This window comes from Ovis canadensis, chromosome 22, assembly GCF_042477335.2.
Source record: "Ovis canadensis isolate MfBH-ARS-UI-01 breed Bighorn chromosome 22, ARS-UI_OviCan_v2, whole genome shotgun sequence".
In the NCBI taxonomy this organism is placed as follows: Eukaryota; Metazoa; Chordata; class Mammalia; order Artiodactyla; family Bovidae; genus Ovis; species Ovis canadensis.
This window is the reverse complement of record NC_091266.1, coordinates 52,552,125-52,574,461: the sequence shown is the minus strand read 5'-3', so window position 1 is coordinate 52,574,461 and position 22,337 is coordinate 52,552,125. Positions and strand designations below refer to the sequence as shown.

General features: G+C 39.9%; 1 protein-coding gene across 2 annotated transcripts in view; it reads left to right on the top strand.

The window, feature by feature from the left end:
• SHTN1 (shootin 1) overlaps positions 1-22,337 on the top strand; it is a 113,990-nt gene that overhangs the window by 68,463 nt on the left and 23,190 nt on the right. For both annotated transcript variants that reach the window (XM_069567572.1, XM_069567571.1), the window contains exons 11-14: positions 1,014-1,116; positions 7,468-7,550; positions 14,259-14,368; positions 17,732-17,785. In XM_069567572.1, coding sequence (XP_069423673.1) covers positions 1,014-1,116; positions 7,468-7,550; positions 14,259-14,368; positions 17,732-17,785 — 350 coding nt within the window. The remainder of the gene's footprint in view (positions 1-1,013; positions 1,117-7,467; positions 7,551-14,258; positions 14,369-17,731; positions 17,786-22,337) is intronic.

Genomic DNA, 22,337 nt, shown 5'->3' with positions numbered 1-22,337 from the left:
CTTTTTGTCTGCTGTGTATATGCTCAGCCATACCCCGTACCCTGGGGTGCTATAAGAAATATAGAAGAAAAGAAACCATGCTTTATTGTCTACGAGGATCTCAGATTCCCTTTAAAGAAATGGACACATGTATATGAAATAACTAGAGAATACTTGGTGTTGGAGAACCTAGCCTACCCTGCTATTTAAGTGCTGGCAATACAAACAAATGGACAGGTCATTGGAGTACAGTTAGTCATGGAAAGTAGAATGACTACATAGAGGGAGAGTTTTTCCTGAGAACAGTACCTGTAGCCCATGAGAGCTCAATTAGAGGCATTCACATCTCTGCTATAAATTGAGTTTTCTGGCAGTTAGGAACCATGTCTTAAACAGCACCAAGGACAGGCTCTTTTCACATTGTTGGAGTTTAGTAAGTACTTGTTTTATTAATGGCTTGAATGAATTGAATGAATAAATTATATTTCCAGAATGCTCTTCAAAAGAACAAGAAGTTTCTGAGTTAGACATTTGGGAGTCTGAGTCTGGTTAAAATGACAAATTCTAGGATTTGCAGCTTTGAAGGAGATTAAGTGGAGGAGGAAAGTATGCTATTAAAATTCATTACTAAATGTCATCTTTAAAATTAATTCAATTCTTGGTCTATACACTTTAAAAGTCAAATATTAACAATTTCTTAGTGTTTGGGTGGCATATTCCATTCTTAACAAACATTTCTTCAGCCTACTCAATCCTTACTTCCCATCCATCCAGCCATTGTGTTGATTTTTTTTTTCCTTTTCCATAGTTTGTACATATAGCAAAAAGATGGTAATTTTTTGGTAATGTATATAAGGTCTCTCTTACTGACGATAAAAAGTTTAAAAGGTTCTGCAGCTTCATACTGGAATTTCTAACTTTGCCCTAGTAAAAGAAAGTGATTTTGAACAGGTGGTTTTTTCCGTTTACATGTATGTAAGGTGCTAAGTTGCTTATTTCATCTTTTTTTTTCTGAATGCTTGCTCTCTGTGCAGTTGATGAACTCCAGAAACGGGTGAACCAGTCTGAGAATTCAGTACCTCCACCACCACCTCCTCCACCCCCACCTCCTCCCCCTCCTCCCCCCAATCCTATCCGGTAAGCACATCGGGGAAGATGGCTCGACATCGAATGTTAGTCCTTGTCAGAGAAACTGAAGTTTATGTTATTGGTATCCTTTTTAAAAAATACTGGCTTAGAATGCATCATTAGACACGGGTAAAATGTTTGAAAGATATTAGCAGGTGTTTCAGAGAATTTTCTGAAGGCCAGTGTATCATTCCCTTCTTATAATATATTGTTGTTGTTTAGCTGCTAAGTCATGTCCGACTCTTTGCAACCCCGTGGACTGTAGCCCTCTAGGCTCCTCTGTTCGTGGGATTTCCCAGGCAGGAATACTAGAGCAGGTTGCCATTTCCTTCTCCAGGGGATCTTCCCAGCCCAGGGATCAAGTATCTCCTGCATTGCAGGTGGATTTTTTTTTTTTTTTAACCACTGAGCCACCAGGGAAGCCCACCTCTTGTAATATATTTAGGGTCTTAAATACCTGGCAAAGACATCTTGTGGCCTACAGTGTTCTTATAGATATTCTGGTTTCATGTGGATGTTCCAAGCTGAGGAGCTAGACATAAAAAAACTTTTTTTGATACCTCAGTTTTAAACTTTCAGTCCATGTCATTAGGATTTTCTTTTACCCTTTAACCAGAAGATCAAGGAATTTTGAGCTTGTCCAGAATGTTTTCATGTTTTTCTCTCACTAATTTGAAAAGCTACAGTTTGCTCAGTTATTTAAAAAAAAATAAAAATACTGAACTAATAAAAACCTTACAGCTCTTATTGTTGTAAACTAGTAATTAAACTAAAAGTATAATTATTTTTAACTCCTTAATCTCATATTTAAACCTTTAATAATGCTGAGTGAGTTACATTCCATAAAGAGAAATTATGTTTAAATTCTTGCAACAGGAAATCACATATGCAGACAAAAATTTGCTTTTTCTGAGCCAGAGGTGACTTGATGATGCCAAGGAGCCTGAGCTAAGCACAATACACCCCAGGACATCTCGAGTCAAATTCTGCCTCTTGTGCTTCATCAGTCTACTGTCCGTGTACATAAGACAACCTACCTGCTGTGTGACAGTTTACTTCCTCATTTTATGCTGTTAACCACTTGCGTGTAATTTACTCTTGATCAAATGAAATTTAAAGTTTCGCTAAGAGTTTTACCTTTCATTAACTCATGTGATTTGTTTAATCCATTCACACAAAGAGTCCATTTATTCGTTCTTTGCACCTTTGCGGATCCATCTCAATAGAATGAGTAGCATGGTCCTCCCACACGACCATGAAAATGGAACTCTGCCTTTTAAAAAGATTCTCATTAGTTTTCCTTACTGAGTAGGGTATGACATAATCCACTTTAAGCCATTGAAGTAGTTAAGGCAAAATAATTTTTACACGTGATCGATCCAAGAGTCAATTGAAAGAATTTCAGGTATTTTAAATTCTTTCTCTCCTGGGTCGCTAAAGCTGTAGGAGATATTCTGAATTTGACATTTAGGAAATTCATCACTTTGATCTTTTGCTAAGGTCTAGAATTTTGAGCTTGATAAGAAAGGTCACTTGTGTCTGTGAGAAGAGGGAACTATTAAAAACCAATTATAATCCTACTGTTGGCCTTTAAGTTTTAGTCTCTGAAATCTTGAAAGCCCTTCAAATTAAAAGTAAACTATAACCTAAATAGAGTATTTTCTCAAAGAGCACCCTACAGTTATACTGAGAAATGAAACTAGAATGCCGAATATGTGTGTCTAAAACATGAACTCTTGTAAGGCCCATTGCAGAAAATTTTTGTTGAATAACATGAATGATTTTTCTTTTAAGATGAATTTAAATAGTATAAGACAAAGACATAATTTCTCAGTAGAAAGAGATTTTTATTTTTTGATAAGGAGTACTTTCTTGTCAAATATATTTGCATATGTATTGAGTTTCACAAGGTTTTCCAACGTTGTTCCTGAGCTGTTTGTTTTAAGGTGATGTAGGTCCTGGATAGAAGTGAAACTGGGAAAAAAACCACTAGGGCCTGTGGCTTCTTTCAGGGGTTTTATTGGGCCCCTCCACCCCACCCCCGTCCCACTTTCTGCTCATTTGACCAGGAGGACGGTTGGGAGACAGATAAGAGAGGAAGAAAGCATACCTTGGTCATTTTGTAGCAGCCGAATGAAAGGACAGGCTCATGGGGGAAGAGTAGGGTATATTAGTGTATAGAGTTATAGAGTTCTCCAGAGAAACAGAAGCAGTGGGGGGATGGTGTACATGTGTACATATACATCGTATACATAAAAAGAGAAGGTAGCCTGAGTAATTGGTTCACGTGACTGTGGAGGCTGACCAGTCCCAGGATCTGCAGGATAAATCAGCAAGCTGGAGACCGAGGAGAGCCTGCAGTGTAGTTTCAGTCCGAAGGTCACCAGGCTAGAGACCTGGGGAGAGGAAGTGTTTCAGTTTTCGTGACTTAGAAGGCAAGAGAGAGCAGATGTCCTAGTTTCAGCGCAGGAGAAATTTTATCTTACTTAGGGGTGCATGCTAAGTAGCTTCAGTCATGTCTGTCTCTTTACGACCCTGTGGACCATAGCCCACCCGGCTCCTCTGTCCATGGGATTCTCTGGGCAAGAATACTGGAGTGGATTTCAAAATGCCCTCCTTCAGGGATCTTCCTGACCTGGGGATTGAACCCGTATCTCTTTCATCTCCTGCATTGGCAGGCAGGTTCTTTACCATTAGCACCACCTGGGAATCCCCTTTATTTGGGGGAGGCTTACCCTTTTGTTGTATTCAAGCCTTTGACCAACTGACTGGGGCCCATCCCACATTAGGGAAGACATTCCACTTTATTGAGGCTACCAATTTATTTTTTTTTAAGATTTTAACATATATGAACCATGTTTTAGTCTTTATTGAATTTGTTATAATATTGCTTCTGCTTTTATGTTCTGGTTTTTTGGCCAAGAGGCATGTGGGATCCCATATGCTTGCATTGGAAGGTGAGCTCTTAACCAGTGGACCACCAGGGAAGTCCCCAGGCTACCAGTTCAGATGTTACCAGAACCCTCACAGAAACACCCAGAATACTGTTTGGCCATATATCTGAGTGGGCTTCCCTGGTAGGTCAGATGGTAAAGAATCTGCCTGCTGTGTAGGAGACCCATCTTTGATCCCTGAGTAGGAAAGATTCCTGGAGAAGGGAGTGGCTATGCACTCTAGTAGTCTTGCCTGGAGAACCCCATGGACAGAGATGCCTGGTAGGCTACAGTCCATGGTGTCATGAAGAGTCGGACACGATTGAGCACGCGCACACACATATACACACCTCTCTGAGTACCCTATGACCCAGTCCAGTTGACTCACAAAAAGTTAACCATCAAAGTGGGTGTGAAGAACACTAGAACAATTTCAAGATGAATATTTCCACCTGGGGTAATTTTCGCTAGAGATTTGACTGGTCCCAGATGTCTTGTTCTGATCTTCTTACTTGTCCTGTGAAACCCACACTGTCTATTTTCTCTTTAGTCTTAGCACTAGCTTGTTGGATAGTTCTTTATAATAGCACAGATGACTTTCTTGTGGACACTGCACTAGTCTTCAACTTGTACTTCAAATGTATAGAACATTTAAAGCTCACACTTTCTCTCATCCACTTAAGCGGTGTACAAGGAAGAACATCTATTCTCATTCATTTATGTAAATATATACAACTGTTCTGAGCAGTACAAATAACTTCTTGCTCTGTAATCTTTTTATACAGTAACACACATTCCCAAAACTTCCTCTCAGAACCAGAGGTGGGGTGGTTATGGTGTTGTGAGAGGTTAAAGAGAGGTCTCAGACTAGTGAGAGGCGCCCAACTAGTGACAGCCCCCGCCCCCATGCACCCTACCCTGCTTTGGAATGTTAACAAGTAGACCCTGTATTCTCCTGCCTTTTAGTTGACAGAATGGAAAAAAGTAAATTTTACATTATTTCCTTCCTTCCCTTGAGTCCTTTCATTACCTTAAAAGTTTTTTTTTTTTTTTTTGCCTACATGTATATCCCTAAACTACTTTAAATACTTATCCAGTCTGTTCAGTTCAGTTCAGTCGCTCAGTGGTGTCCGACTCTTTGCGACCCCATGAATCGCAGCACGCCAGGCCTCCCTGTCCATCACCAACTCCCAGAGTTCACTCAAACTCACGTCCATTGAGTCCGTGATGCCATCCAGCCATCTCATCCTGGGTGGTCCCCTTCTCCTCCTGCCTCCAATCTCTACCAGCATCAGAGTCTTTTCCAGTGAGTCAACTCTTCACATGAGGTGGCCAAAGTACTGGAGCTTTAGCATCATTCCTTCCAAAGAAATCCCAGAGTTGATCTCCTTCAGAATGGACTGGTTGGATCTCCTTGCAGTCCAAGGGACCCTCAAGAGTCTTCTCCAACACCACAGTTCAAATGCATCAATTCTTCGGCGCTCAGCTTTCTTCACAGTCCAACTCTCACATCCGTACATGACCACAGGAAAAACCATAGCCTTGACTAGACGGACCTTAGTCGGCAAAGTAATGTCTCTGCTTTTGAATATACTATCTAGGTTGGTCATAACTTTTCTCCCAAGGAGTAAGTGTCTTTTAATTTCAAGGTTGCAGTCACCATCTGCAGTGGTTTTGGAGCCCCCAAAAATAAAGTCTGACACTGTCTCTACTGTTTCCCCATCTATTTCCCATGAAGTGATGGGACCAGATGCCATGATCTTCGTTTTCTGAATGTTGAGCTTTAAGCCAACTTTTTCAGTCTCCACTTTCACTTTCATCAAGAGGCTTTTTAGCTCCTCTTCACTTTCTGCCATAAGGGTGGTGTCATCTGCATATCTGAGGTTATTGATATTTTTCCTGGCAATCTTGATTCCAGCTAGTGTTTCTTCCAATCCAGCGTTTCTCATGATGTACTCTGCATAGAAGTTAGATAAGCCAGGTGACAATATACAGCCTTGACATACTCCTTTTCCTATTTGGAACCAGTCTGTTGTTCCATGTCCAGTTCTAACTGTTGCTTCCTGACCTGCATACAGATTTCTCAAGAGGCAGGTTAGGTGGTATGGTATTCCCATCTCTTTCAGAATTTTCCACAGTTTATTGTGATCCGCACAGTCAAAGGCTTTGGCATAGTCAATAAAGCAGAAATAGATGTTTTTCTGGAACTCTCTTGCTTTTTCCATGATCCAGCTGATGTTGGCAATTTAATGTCTGGTTCCTCTGCCTTTTCTTTTTTTCTTTTTTTTTTTTTTTTGCCTTTTCTAACATCAGCTTGAACATCAGGAAGTTCACGGTTCACGTATTGCTGAAGCCTGGCTTGGAGAATTTTGAGCATTACTTTACTAGCATGTGAGATGAGTGCAATTGTGCGATAGTTTGAGCATTCTTTAGCATTGCCTTTCTTTGGGATTGGAATGAAAACTGACCTTTTCCAGTCCTGTGGCCACTGCTGAGTTTTCCAAACTTACTGGCATATTGAGTACAGCACTTTCACAGCATCATCTTTCAGGATTTGAAACAGCTCAACTGGGATTCCATCACCTCCACTAGCTTTGTTCATAATGATGCTTTCTAAGGCCCACTTGACTTCACATTCCAAGATGTCTGGCTCTAGATTAGTGATCACATCATCATGATTATCTGGGTCGTAAAGATCTTTTTTTGTACAGTTCTTCCGTGTATTCTTGCCACCTCTTCTTAATATCTTCTCCTTCTGTTAGGTCCAGACCATTTCTGTCCTTTATTGAGCCCATCTTTGCACCTGTTTCTAAATTTAAATATGGATATTGAAAGGTTTTCTGTATCTATTTTACTTTGTAGATGTCTCTGCATCATATTAATAATAATGTTAGCAGCCTCCTTCTTCCAGTAATTGGACGTCTTCTCTGGTGGCTCAGATGATAAAACGTCTGCCTGCAGTGCAGGAGACCCGGGTTCGATCCCTGGGATGGGAAGATCCCCTGGAGAAGGAAATGGCAACCCACTCCAGTACTCTTGCCTGGAGAATTCCATGGACCAAAGAGCCTGGTAGGCTACAGTCCATGGGGTTGCAAAGAGTCGGACACAACTGAGCAACTTAACATTCTTCCTTTCACTTTAGCAGTCTCCTTCTTCCAGTAATTAGTTTGGTTTTACACAGAAAAAGGATGGGACATCTTTCTCTTTCTTACAGTGATGAAAAATTTCACAATTTATTAAAAGTGTAAGTAGGCTACTTATACTACTATACCACTATTAAGTAGTAGGCTACTTAAATTCTAGTTTTATATTCACATACTTAGAGAAAATTTGAATTTTTACTGATTATTTGGAACCTGTACCTTCTGTTTCTTGGCTCTTAAGGCATCTGCTAATCTCCTGTCAATCTTTTTTCTTTCTCCCAAAGATCACTCATGTCCATGATCCGGAAGCGATCCCACTCCAGCAGCGGCGGTGCTAAGAAAGAAAAGGCGGCTCAACCAGAAACAAGTAATTCTAACCCACTGCCCTGGGTTCACTTTTTAAGTTGTTGATGACATACAGTTTTTCAGCAATAGATACACTTGTTGAGCTCTTTGACTATGAACAGATTTTGGGAGAGAAATGTGGACTTAACAACTATAAGAATAAGCCAAAGAACAGCCGTTGCCTTCATGTGGCTTACCATCTGGAGCAGATGGACACATGTCACTGTGATGTGAGGGATGCTGGAAACGTGTTTTCACTAAGGGACAGGTACTTTGGGGTGTAATTCCAGATGAGGGGTTTGGGAAAAGGCTTTTTACAGTTGATAGCAAGTGAACTGAGACTTTGTCAAGTATTTGCTATGTACCCTTCAGGGCTGTGAACTGGAGATACAAGATGTAGAGTCACATCTGAGTGGGGCAAGCAGGAAGTAGACCAATAATTACCAATTCAGTATATAATTGTTTAAATACATTTTTGAGTCAGTACTGTGGAGGAGTGACTATTGGTACTGACTTAAGAGGTTATAGACGTAGACTGCTGGGTGTCAGCAAGTGATGTTTCAGCTGAGTAGTTGTGGATTTAGAAGGTCAAGGTATTTCAGGTAAAGTATAATAGATCACACAGAGGGGCAACAATTCAAAGGTCTGGAGTGGGCAAGGAGCTTGGCATATTAGGAAACTGGAAAAAAAAGTTGATATTTGGATGCAAGAGAAGTCTGCTAGGAAGGCAGGAGCCAGATTCTAGAGGCAGTGATCAAGATTTTGGTACTTATTCTAAGGACAGTAGAAGTTTAAGTAGGAGTGTAACATGAGATGCATCTTTTGTAAAAAATCACACTGGCTACAGTGAGAGAACAGAGAGAAGACTGCACAGGACTGACCGTGGATAAGGGGAGACTGCTGCACTTATTCAGACAAACATCACCTGGGCTGAGATGAGGGTGGTAGCAGAGAGAGAAAGAAATGGGTAAAGTCAGGAGCTGTTCAGGGAAGTAACATTCACAGGACTCTGATTCTTTGGAGAGAGAGATGTTGAGGATAGGGAGAGATGGGAATGGAGAGAGAAGAGCTTTCCTGCTGAGCCAAGGCACCAGGTGGGTAGGTGATGAGTCAGTGCTCAGAGCCGTGGGTGATTTGATGTGTGGCCTCGTTGAAAACAAAAGCTTGAAATGCTAGGGCTGAATCTTGGCCCTTTATGCCTGAGAACCGTAGAACCTAAATTAAACTCCGCAGTGTTGCTCAACCCCCGTTACTTATAGAGCATGGTGGGTTTGCCTGGTTCAGGCCCAGATGAGGGGACACTTCTCGGCTCCCTTTTCCTGCCTCTGGGTCTCCTAGCCCCACTCCAGCCATTTTCATACCTCTGAAGTGCAGTGTTCTCAGATTCTGGGTCTAACAAAGTTGTCCTTCATCTTACCACATTTCTGTGCTGCCCTCTGAGGCAGAATAGAATCCAAAGCCCTGTGGTCTGCTTAGAGGGGGTTTTCTGCCTTTAGTGTGTAGCCTCATTTCTGACAGGGCTTTCCTGGTGGCCCAGGTGGTAAACAGGTGGCCCTGGTAACACCTGCAGTGCAGGAAACCCAGGTTCGATCTCTGGGTCAGGAAGATCCCCTGGAGAAGGGAGTGGCTACCCACTCCAGTATTCTTGCCTGGAGAATCCCATGGACAGAGGATTCTGGTGGGCTACAGTCCATGGGGTCGCAAAGAATTGGCCATGACTGCATGACTAACACTTCACTTTCATTTCTTATTACATGTACCTCACCATATGGTTGACCCTTGCCTATAAGCTCCCTGTGCTTTTGTTCCTGTCTTTCCTAATCCCAGAATTGTCCTCCTGCCCTCCCTCTACCAAGGTGCTGTCCTAATCTCCCATCAGATTCCAGGCGTATTGCCTGGTGTGTTCCCTGGCTCTTCTTCCTCTTCTCTTATTTATTAAGTATTAATAATCCAGAATGAATGGCCTCATTGCTATGTGTTGCTGTGGCAGTTGGCTTCAAATTTTGTTCCCATAAGGATTTAATGTCCCACCCCAAGACTCTGCTCTGGTGTTCGAGTTATTTCTACATCTCTCCCCCTGAGCAGATTGCAGACTGTTTGAAGGCTCACTCCTCTCTGTAGCCATCCACAGCTTTCATGCATATTGATTGAGTCAAAGTTTAGACTTAGTCTTTTCTTCTTAAGCAAGCACCTTGCAGCACCATTACAGACAAAAGCTGTTTGATTGTATCTGTGTGGATTGACTTTTTTGGCTTGCCTCCTACAGCCCATTGTAATGCTGCTAAAAGGTAAATTCTGCTTTGCCAGGGCATTGCAGGATTTAGAAGTCTTGACTTCTGTGATCTGCAGGGCAGCCATGTTTGTGGATTACTGATTACTGGCTATAAGTCTTCCCTGACACTTGTAATTAAGATTAAAATTTTGTTTGTTTCAATCTCATTTTGGGGAAACTGGTTAAGTCTTACAGGGTCAGGAAAGCAGTCAGAATGAAATAAATTCCCCTTCTTAATAAATTGAATATTAGCTTATCAAATTAGCAGATCAAACTAGTTAATCGTAAAGGAAATCAGTTCTGAATATTCATTGGAAGGACTGATGCTGAAGCTGAAGCTTTAATACTTTGGCCACCTGATGTGAAGAACTGACTCATTAGAAAAGACCCTGATACTGGGAAAGATTGAAGGCAGGAGGAGAAGGGGACGACAGAGGAGGAGATGGTTGGATGGTATCCCTGACTTGATGGACATGAGATTGAGCAAGCTCCTGGAGTTGGTGATGGACAGGGAAGCCTGGCATGGAGTCACCAAGAGTTGGACATGACTGAGTGACTGAACTGAACTGATGAACCTCAGCAGCACACTTAAATTTAAAATAAAAGTGTTCTGGAACTTACTAACTCCAAGTATTAGAAACCATGCAGTTTCCTTAAGCAAATGATATTTCATTTACAATTCATGAAATATGGCAGCATTTTCTTCCTCATCCTTGAGCTATTGACTTGTTACTTAGGGAATCTCAGTAGTTACTTAGATATTAAGGCATTGCCCAAGAGACTTTTAGACTGAAGCCATCCTAAAATCATATTGCCTTAATGATAGGTACCATATCCATACTTTGTCTGGCAAGGTAGTTGTCTATAGTGTCTTGTTAATCATTTGCGCTAAAAACTGTCATTGAATGGACAGTGATCAAATGCATTATGAATGGATGTAGAGCGTCACACACTGGGGTCAGCTGAGACACTTTGGAGTTTGCATTTATAACGAAGGAACCAGCCCTGCTGTCACGGTGTTTTCCTGCATTAGCGTCATATTATGGCTTTTACTATACAGTCAGTCTGCTGTTCCATTTTGGAATGGAGAAGCATTTCTTGCTAGGTTATGACTCTTAAAAAGCTTGATTGTAGGAAAGGCCTGTGAAATATTTTAGAAGTAGTCGTAAGATCTCAATACAAGAAAGCATTACATACAGTTAATAACTCTTATTTTGATAAGAGTGCATTTATTGAACAGGTTCTGAGATTTGAGAGGTATGCTTGCTCTTTATCGTATTTGATATTTAGGTCACTTAACTTGTTGGTATTGTCTTACCTCAGTTTGCTAATCTGTAGAATGGGAATAATAGTTTCTATTTCATGGGATTGTTCTGAGAATTACGAGTCTCACCACACGTAAAGTATTTAGAGTAGTGCCCAGAACATAGAAAATACTCAAAACGTTAAGCAGAAAAATACAGACACGGTACCAACCACCATGAAGGGAAGAAGTCCTCATTTGGCAGACTCTTGTGATCATTGTCATTAAGGAAATTTTCTTAACTTTATGATCGTAGGTCAAATCCACAGTTATTCAACCATGACGTGTTCTTTAGAAATTTTGTACCTCATGATGACATAAGATTTTTTAAATGCCTTTAAAAAATGTTATCGAAAGAGAAAAGTAAACCGGTGAAATTTAGAAATTCATTTTAGTTTCCTCTAGGTAGTAACAAAAGGTTTTACTGAGCAATAATGTAGTGGTTTTGTCTGTGAGTCTTTTTTTTTTTTTGAAGAACTAACTTATTTTTCAAGTGGGTCTTAAAATGTAAGCCTCAATTAATTACATGTAGCTTTCTGATCTAAGACTGACCTTGAAGCACTAACTCAAAGAACATTTGATTTTATTTTCCTGTGGCAGTTCAATAACATTACACCCCTTGTCTTCGTTTGTCCCTTTTCTTTAATCTCCAGTATCCTGCATATTTCTATTGTCCCCCTGATTACATGCTTTTGTGAGACAATTACCAACTGTGTGATTGCAGAAAAGAATTACAAAACATACCATGAGCTCTCTGTAGGTGATTCTTGCAGATTTATTAGAACTGCTTAATAGTTCAGAAGTTCGTGTAGATTGCTTTTTGCTAGTTCAAAAACAGGGTTGGTGAGAGAGAGAGCTTGTGTAGCTAACCAAGCCTTGTATTGTGCCTGAGTAGGGAATCTGATCAGAATGATTTCTTTTCCTTAAGACCAATTAAGCCTTTACATTTGAAAAAGACTGAGACATTCAAGCCTGGTTTATCATCTGTACACAATGCAGATAGTGGCACTTCTCTGAATTATCACTATGATTCTGGCAAGCAAAAATAAGAAACTACTTTAAATTCCTGCTATGTTAGATGCTGCAGCAGATCTGAATGGTGTTGACCATAATTCTCCATCTGTCTGCCTTAATTAGTTTTTGTATGGTGCATTTAATTGGGTTTCAATCATTCCTTACAGTGTGCTAATCTGTTTGTAGGCGGTGTTCCCGTTGCTGTGTGGCTCTTCCCCAGTCTTACTCAAAATGGCAGCCTTTCTGAAAATCAAATGTTTTTTGAAGACTTTTTTTTTTTTTAATTCCCAGGAATAAATTCCATACCCACACCAGGTACTTGAATGACAGATCTGGGTCTTACTTCCTCTCTTTCTGAAAAGGGTCAGCAAAAGCACGGTGTGATGTGCAAGAGGTATTTAGATAGTGAATGAGGGAGTTGGTGAATGAGTGAGTGAGTGAATGAATTTCTATTCATAGTAATTTTTTTGTCTGTCCCCTTGTTGATGTTCGTGAGCCATCAGCAGAGGTGGCCCTAGAATATACTGCTTAAGGGCACATAGTTGATCCGTCTGCAGTTTCGTCATCCATCTGTTGGTGGGTGCGTTCTCACTTTGGTGCCATGTCTCCCATGTTGTCTGGCAAAAGATAGGTTTTTGACTTCTAGAACTGTAAAATGGCTGTTTGGATACTGAGAAATCTGAATTCCCAGCTTTTCAGTGGCTTATGAGGATGCCCAAACACTATTTGAAATCAGGACTGTGTGAGAAAACCTGGGTTATGAGGTGGATGTAGCTGTGGTCCAGTCACTGTGATATTGCAGATAGAGGATGATGAATCCTTCTGCATTCTCTGTGTCGCTCCCACCCTCCTCTTCCACCAGCTTGGGTAAGAGGAGTAGCTCCTCTGAGTTAGAGTGAAGTCTGCATGTAGCAGTAAAAGAAGCCCTGATTTAGGCCTCCTTAGCACAAAGCCTGACACCGCTGTGAATTAGCTGAGGGATATATAAGTAATTGTGATTGCCTACATTTAGAAGCCATCCTTTTGAGGTGTAATTATTTCTGCTCAAATAGTAAAACTATGGAGGCCATTTGAAGCCTGAACTTTTGGCAAGTCCATCAATAGGTAGATACTTGCTGGGTGTCCACCATATGACTGCCCCACAGTGTGGAGTCCATTCAGGTTGCTAATTGGAGGGTCTTTGTGAGATATTTAAACTTAAATGTAGTGGATGCAATGATTTAGCTGCAGATAAACACATCTAGAGCTGCATGAATAGTGATAAATGTTCCAAAATGATTCAGTGCTTTTGGTCAAGCTGTCCTGCAAGAGACAAATTTCGCTATTCTGACAAACAAGTCTTAGTTCATCTCAGTTGTATTTATCTATTTGATACATTTTTCCACAGCTTTATTGTTTTTGCAGCAAAAGAGTATAAAGATTAAACTATAGACCCTGAATTATTTTTATCAAATCTAATTACTTAGTTGCAGTCATTTCTGTATGTATGTTTTCTTTCACATTGACAGTTTTAAAAGACTTGAAAAGGTTTGTTTAAATGTTTCCTTCCCATGTGATTTCTAAACAAAAGATGACAGTTTAAAAATAGATTTTATCTATTTGCTGCTCATCTTCTGACTGGATTTCTTCCAACAGGTAAAAAGATCTCTTTGATCCTTTATTTTCTAATGGGCTTTTCGATGATTATTCCTGCTTTGGGCTAATTTCTTTTACATAGGTTATACTACAAATTACAAAAATATCTCTGAGGCAAAGGTGAATGATTATTTGGAGTTAGGTACAAAATTGGATTTTTGAGTACCTGGAGAGATCCAGGTCTATTATTACGTTGACAAAGTGGAACAAAATCGGCTTTGTTTAACGTAGATGAGCCAATATTGATTTCCAGGCTAAAAATTAGACCTTAAGTTTTATAACTCTTATTTCTCAAAGCAAACTGCTTATTAAAAGGTTTTTTATTGAAAACATACTGCTACCTGGGAGCTGTTAAACCTTAGTAAATTATTGGTGTTTTGTGACTCTGTCTGAAAAATGACTGTGGTTAATTACGCAGTTAATTACAATCTTTCCAAGTCCCCAGAAGCAGGAAGTAGTTGTTTTCTTGTAACATAAGATGATTTACGTGTATGTTTTTTGAATAGCTGAAGAAGTCACAGACCTGAAGCGGCAAGCGGTTGAAGAGATGATGGACAGAATCAAAAAGGGTGTTCATCTCAGACCGGTTAATCAGACAGCTAGGCCCAGTGCAAAGGTATGGAATGACTAGATGCTTTTCCCCCTTGATGTTTCTTTTTTCAAATGTAAAATTTGATGAAAGCTACATCAGAATTGACTATCAAATCTGAGGTTAAGGATAATGTGTCATAAAAACATTTGCTTCCATGAAAGCACGTTTTGGGAGGACTCTGTTTGACTCATGGTAAACCTCGGACACTCCAGGAAGTATGGGGTTGGCCAGAAAGTTCGTTTAGATTTCCTATAAGCTCTTACGGGAAACCCAGATGAACTTTTGGCCAACCCCAAAGTCCTGTGATTGCAGGGTGCTGCCATCTACTTGAAAGAGACAGTATAACACAACAAATATTTATTGAGTATCTGCTATGTGCCAGGTACTATCTTAGGCACTGGGAATAAAGCAGTAAACAAGAGACAAAGATTCTTGCCTTCCTGGGGCTTCTTTTCAGTGTGTTGAGGATAATAATATCAGAACAGACCTCAGGCAGCTTTTGAAAAATAGGTTTAGAAGATTGTCCTCATTAATTTCACAAACCCACTCCAGGTCACTTCAAGGAGAAACTCATTATAAATCTATATATTCTAAACTAGACCGCAGTGAGCTCCAGGACTGTGCAAGCACTCAGCTTCTAATTCAGAACTTTTCCCATCCCCTGTATGTCTGTCCTATTCAAACAGACCCAATCAAGCTCCAGGACTATGCAAGCACCCAGCGTCTAATTCAGAACTTTTCCTGTTCCCTGTATGTCTGTCCTATTCAAATAGACCCAATCATAGAGCTTTTGACATTTTTCTTGAAAAATGTTTTTTTCTTTCGTCACTCAAATAAGGTATTAGCAAAGTTCTCTTTCCTCTTCCTCTTCTTTTAAACTGAACTTTGTGGTTCTTTCTCACTCTCAAGGATGCCTCCTCTTCAGCTGCTTCATTGTTCTCGAGTGTCATGACTGTTCATTAGAAATTCTGCTGGGCTTTTAAAGTTGCCTCTTTGTCACCAGCAGACAAGATCACTGGGCAAGACAGAAATAGCCATGGTGTGGGCGGTCCACGGGGAGGGGGCTGGGCAGAGGGAATGAATATTTCATTCCAAGAGAGGATTTACATCTCGTGCAGCTTCAGCCAGCTATGGAGAGTAATTCAGTCCTATGCTGGTGCTCTGAAAGCGACGAGAAGCTGAGTGTGTAAGCACCCAGTGCCAGTGTCTAGTGAGTGAAGAACACTGTTGTTGGAGTTGGGTACTTGCACGTGAGTCACCCAGCTTCCCAGCCTTCTTCTGCTTGGAATACCATCTGTGACTCACACAGTTGTCAGCAGGGTCAAATGGAATAAAATGTGAAAACACTTTAAAATGCAGGGTCTAAGTAGAACCTTAGAAAGAGAATAATACATTTTTATGGCTTTCATGTCACAGCTATTTGGGAAAGAATAGCAAACCCAAATTATTACTAGAGGAAAAATGCAGTGTCATAAAAGAAACAAAATTAGAAAAATGTTGAAAACTTCTTAAATCGTAAGCAATCAGTGTTCTGTATGTACTTTCATTTTCAGAATATCACTGTGTCCTTTTTCTTTCATGCCGTGGCTCTTTCAACAGTTACACATTATTTAATGTCAATTCAAAATCTGGAAAGCACCTGAACAAGGATCAGTGGAAAACTTTTTTTTTTTTTTTTTTTTTGCTGGTAATCATTAAACTGTGTAGATATAGTGCTGAATGACCTGGTCTGTAACCTTTAAAACAAATGGTCACCGCATGCCGCAGTCCACACTTCTTGCCCCAGAACCATCAGTGCTTCCCTGATATGTCACCAGTCGTGAGAGTATACAGTCCAAGCTGTAGAAAGCTTGTGCAGTCAGAGGGCAACTTGAATGGCATAGCAGCACCTTTGAGTATGCCTGTAGCCAGGGCATTTGTTCAAAAGTCGTAACTTCTCACCAAACAGTTTACCTGCAAGTCAGGCCTGCCTTGAGGGTACTCATTTAACTGCACATTACTGAATTCCTTGATGCTGTTGGTGGTGCTGGTGTGGTTAAAATTAGTGTCTTAGAGCTTTTGACTGGCACCGATGGCATGTATATGTCACAGAAAACTGAGGCTCTGAAAATCAGATGCCTTAGTCTAATTTGTACATGATGAGCAAACCACCCCTCCACACACTTTTTCTGACTGTACAATTTTAAAAACTTGGAATAGGATCTTATTCTTTTATTACCTTTTGAGAGGAAAGGATTATAGGTTGCAATGAATCACCTCCCATTTCTTGATGTAAGATTAGCCTGGCCTCTTTTCTAGGAATGAGAGGCCTGAGGGATCCCTTTCACTGTGACTTGCAGGTTTTACCTCTATCCTTTGTGAACGGAAGTGGTATAAGGAAAATCAGAGATTTCTTTTTTTTTTTTTTCAGTCTTTTCATTGAGGGCCTCATGAACAAATTTTCCTCCTGTTAAATCAGTTGAGCGGTCCACAGAAACTGTTAGGTATGGTGGGGCAGGCAAGTGTTACCCAGAACTTCATTTCAAATGATTTTATTCAGGGTGTTGCCAGATGAGAGCTGGACTTGTCGTCAAGACACCTGCCTCAAATACAGAATTCCTCAAGGTGAAACTTTCCTCATAAATAAGATGAAGTAGGGACTTCCCCTGGTGGTCCGTGGCTAAGACTCCACACCTCCAATGCAGGGGGCCTGGGTTCGATCCCTGGTCAGGGAGCTAGATCCCACATGCTACAGCAAAGACCTGGCACAGCCAAATAAACAAATAAATATTTTTTTAAAAAAGATGAAGTGCTTGGACTACACATGCTCTGAGGTCTTTTACTGCTTTGAGAGCCAGTGATGCTAACGTTCTCCTATAATCTGGGTTCTTTGCTGATCCCTGTTATGAAATTGGTGAGACGAGACCTCCCAGGCCTCTGAGCTGGCCTCGCCTGGAGCTGATGGAGCTGAGAGGTTTTCTGCCCTGTCGCTTGCTTTCTGCTCTGCACTGCTACTTTCCTGGTCCTCCCTTGCTGGCTCAAGTCCAGCAATGAGAGTGGAGCAAAGTTTGTTGTAAAATGTTCTGAATCATTTGGAATTAAATCTTCGAAATTTAATGTTTACCAAATCTTTTCTTTATGTGATGATAACAAGAAGTAACAAAACATGTAGACGAATAGTGGCTCGAGTCCTTATGCTTTGACTAGCGTCTCTAATTTTCTGTTTAACTGCGCCCTCGGGAGCACTAACATGTGTAATATTTTTTTCCTAACTGTTAGACATCAGCCTAATTATTAAAACACATAGTCAATATAATATAAGTTACCAACACTTTGCCGTGTAAAAATCTTTGTTTGGTATTTTAAAACCGAATTACTCAGTTGTTTTTCTTCTTTTTAAACTTGTAGCCGGAATCTGCAAAAGGCTCTGAAAGTGCAGTGAATGAACTAAAAGGAATGCTGGTAAGAATAGATCTCAGTTAGTTAATGGGAAAATGGAAGAATATTTTTAAACTCTATTTTGATGAATAATTGGTTTTGATATATTTTAGTTCCGTTTACAAGAAGCCCCATTACTTGTGATAGTTTGCTCGATTGTGCCGTGGACTCCTGCATTGGGTGTGTTAATAATGTGTCAGTACTCTGCTGTTTCTGTTCTAAAAGGATGGGTACACTTCCCCCCAAATCATTGTCTCCTGTTCTTGACCTCCAATCCTTGCCCTGCAGCATGAAGATAAAGTGTCTGGCCAGATGGGAGAATCAGCAGATGCTTACTGATACCAAAAATATAGTATATATATTATAAATATAGTAGATAGATGTCTTATAAATATAGTAGATAATCTTATAAGTAAATCTATATAGATTATAGTAGATTTATTTATAAGTAAATCTACAATAAGTATAGTAGAAAACAACAGTTTATTGTGTAGTAGTATCTCACATGAATGGTAACTTTGGAGACTGAAAGCAGAATTCTTGGCACCTAGATATAAATCCGAGCTTCTACCCAAATGTGTTAGCATCAGAGTCATAGTCTGCTTCCCTCACAGTTTAAAAAAAAGGCATCTGATCGTAAATTGAAGAATAAAATAAAAGTTCCTTTCTTTATGTTACTGATTTCATTCTCTGAAAGTAATTCACACCCATTGGAGAACATGCTTAATGCCCATCTCTAGTCATATTTCTTCTTTCCAAAGTCTGAGCTTTTGCCAACAGAATAAATGAATACTGTCCTGTCCAACAGTTTCTGTCAGAGACAAACGCCTCACTTAGAAAATGTTTCAGATGCTAAGAGCTCTATTCTCAGATCCCGTTACAGTCTCAATACCAGTTATTATGCACAGTAAGTCAACAAACATGGGGGCGGAGGTACAGAGCTAATATTCCCATGTTTGTTGTTACTGCGCTAATTATGCATTGCATGCAGACATCCACATAATTGTGGTAAACAAAATTATTTTCATCAAGCATGAAACAGTAGACTTAACTCAGAATGGCTTAATTAGTTTGCTGTAGTTTTTAGGTGAGTGGAATTAGTACTCATGAGAGGTATGCAATGCTGGCTTAGCAGTGGTGGCCTCCCTGCAGAATAAAGTATTAAAATCTTTGAAAAGCTAGGCGGTTATTATCTAATGGTTTCTTTGGTGAGAACATTTTGTTATCCAGTGTTCTGCTAAGGAGGGTGCCCTATGATGGTCTTCTTTGTTGTCTCTACATTATACTGTTAATTCTTGTTCATAAAGATGCCGTCAGGGCATTCCAAGGTTCTAGGGTTATAGTTCTGATCCTCAGTGAAAAGGTAAACTGCACTCAGTTTGTTAAAATTAGGTTTATTGAAAAAATCAGTCATCGACATGAGACACGTGATATTTGATTACCCAAGCTATCCCACTTCCTGCTAATGCTGGATGGTAGCAAGTTTACTGAATCACAGCATTGCTTTTAAAGGTAATGTTCACTAGACACTCATACTCACTATAGTTTTGTGCCACTTCAAGGAGAGAAATTCATGAACAGATTTTTGTGGAATAATTTGCAAATTATAAAAACTGTCAAAACATCTTTCTTTTCTGCAGGTTGCCCCCATCCTCTTTTGCCCTGGATTTATCATTAGATTTCCCTTCCTTACGTGGTATTAATGTGTATCGCTAACAGCTGTTATTCTTTTCTTTACATTTTTAAGAAGTGGAACTCAAGATGCCCTCCCCTACTTTCCTCTGCCCAAATGGCAACTTTGCACTATCACTATAGAAGTTGTCTTTGAGGGCTGATGGATCACTTGGAACTCCTAGTCACCTTGAGCCAAGACACCATACAACTTCTTTTAGGACAGAAACGAAGGGCCCCCCTCCGCCCTGCCCCATCAGGTGGGGCTCTATTGGTGCTTCCTGCTGGAGTTCAGACTATTAGGAGTTAGTTCCACCAACCTCACAGTTGTGGCATGTGAGAAACAAGCATGAAAAGAACATGAAAAGTCTGCTGATTGTGGACTGAAGTGGAAAGTGAGCACTGGTACCAAGAGATACCAAGAAACCCAGAAGCGCTGGGTTCAGTTCTGTTCCTGAACAGAAATCAAGAATGAGCTCAGTGTTCAGGTGTTTTTGCTGAAATGAAGGTGACCTGAGTTGTAAGCCTACTGCTGAAACTTAGCACATGGGTAAAAAACACATCTCATGTTTTGTGGAGCTGGAAAACCTCACTCTTTTGTACACTTTTCAGGTCAACTTTTAAAAGTCTCAGTGCTGACTGAACTTACTTTTCCAAGTCTGTTTGCACTTAATTTTTAAAGTTGTATAGTCCGTGGATAGAAATATATACAGTTCACTTCTCATAGTCACACAAGGGTTTTGGAAATCTCTGGAGCCACCCCAGCTATTTAAAAGCCACTCTTAAGTGAAAATGATGATTTCCAAAGAATGAATCAGTAGAAATTAATCTGAAAGTCTCCTCTCAAGTTCAGTTGCCTCTAAATCAAAGAGACAAAACCAGCTTTTAAAAAATTCTCTTTTAGGTCTTTTTGAACATTATGAGTTTATGTCAAATTACTCCCTGACAATTAGATTTGTCAGTTTTATGAACGTTTAACTAACATGAAGATTAACAATTTATTGACTAGAGACGTTTCAGTATTCACTTACATAACAAATCACTGGCCACTGGCATTAATTTTTGCAAAATCTCCCAGTCAGTAATATGTTAAAACTGGTAAATGATGAAAGTGGCTTGAAGTACAAACAGAATACTGTTCTAGAAATTAGAAAAGCCAAGTTCAAGGTTCAGCCCTATTACCCACTTACTGTGGGACCTGGCCCCAAACCCCTAGGGATTCTTTTCTCTGTGAAGGAATTGTATGTACTCTGTGGTAATTTCTGATTCTCTAATTTTATGATTATAATATAAATAGATAATTAAGACAATCTCAATACTTTATTAGCTGAGCTCCTGGATCATGTCGGTTGAGATCAGTGCAGAAACCTTTCCTCCAGAATTGCCTCCATATTTAAAGTTTGCTCAGATATTAACTGAATCAACCGTCTCAGTCAGTGAATGGAGAAAGAAGTTGGGAATTCAAGGATTAGAGCTTGGAAAATGGATTCCTTCAAGTATCAGGTGTGATGAGAGGGTAGCTCGCCACAGTCAGGAGTTTGGGGAAATAATGCTTTTATGCAAACAAAAATAGAGAATATTGTGAAAGATAAATTCTTCAATAAAAGATGTCCCTGGACAGTGTATGGGTATGTACATGTACATACACAGACACATAACTTTTTCTTGAATTAACTCCAGCCATTGGAAATAGCATGCAGAATGTCCTTGATATTCAAATAATTTGAATATCAAATTGCATATCACTCATAGTTTGATGAGTGATTTTAATAGTAATGGCCATGAGTTTTTCTGTTTACAAATGATACAACTTTTTAAAAATTTTCAGCACAAATGATTTGGGAATATTTTTTCTAATACATTAAACAAATTTTATCTAAGTTGGTTTTAGTTCTGTTTTCATTACCTTATCAGTGTCAATCCTGCCTTACTGTGTAACTCTTCGATGAGTGGGTATAGATCCTCATTAACTGTTAAATAAAATTATCTGATTTTTGAAAATTATAAAATAATTATAGTGTTACATGTAATATGATTTTCCTTTAATGTATTTTATGAATTTTTGCAATAAATCAAGAGGAGAAAGAGGTTCTTCCAGAGGGAAAATGTTAGATGCCTGATTAAAATGTGAGCCTTATGTATTTTACACATCAGTTTTGGTTAGCTAGCCAAACAGCAGAAGACTATAATCTCCTAATCTTATCAATTTCCTGTGACAACAGACTGCTTTTCTGTAACTTTGTGCTGTTAGGTGGAGAAAAACACCTTTGTAAACAAAACAGCATAGTAAATATCCTATATCATGTGAGATTTGCAACTACCTAATTTTACAAGCTACTTTTTCTGTTTTATAGGCTAAAGAAGAAACATGAGTTACCATTTTAGCCAGTCGGATTCTTAGAATCCTTCAGGAAGTTGGCAGGGGGCAGGGAGCAGGATTAAGGCAAACCCACAGTGAGCTGAGATGACAAAGGCTGGCCTATTAGCCTTGGTGGACAAAGGCTGCTTTCCAACTCTGCCATGAAGTCTGGAAAGTTATACCTGACTTGAGGTTCTGATTTTCTCTGATCAGAAGATTGTGGTTCAACTGTTTTTTGGTTTTTTTTTTTTTTTTTTTTTAATAAATCCCCGCTCCCCCACAAGCCTGTGGCACAGCTGAGGAGGGCTATTTTGAAGAAATAATGGGCATTTCTTAGAAAAGAAAATGGACCACTTGTGGTGGTGGGATGCTCAGTCCTTACCCCTTAAATCTGAGAAGTGCATCACCCAGTGCTCTGTACAAACACTTGACCAGTAATGGGGCCAGAAAACCATAGCTGTCCTCTGTACTTCCTGGAGGAGGCAGGGCAGGGAAGCACTCCCTGGGTCTCTCTCAGTCCTCTTGAAAGTCAGCACTGCTTTCAGC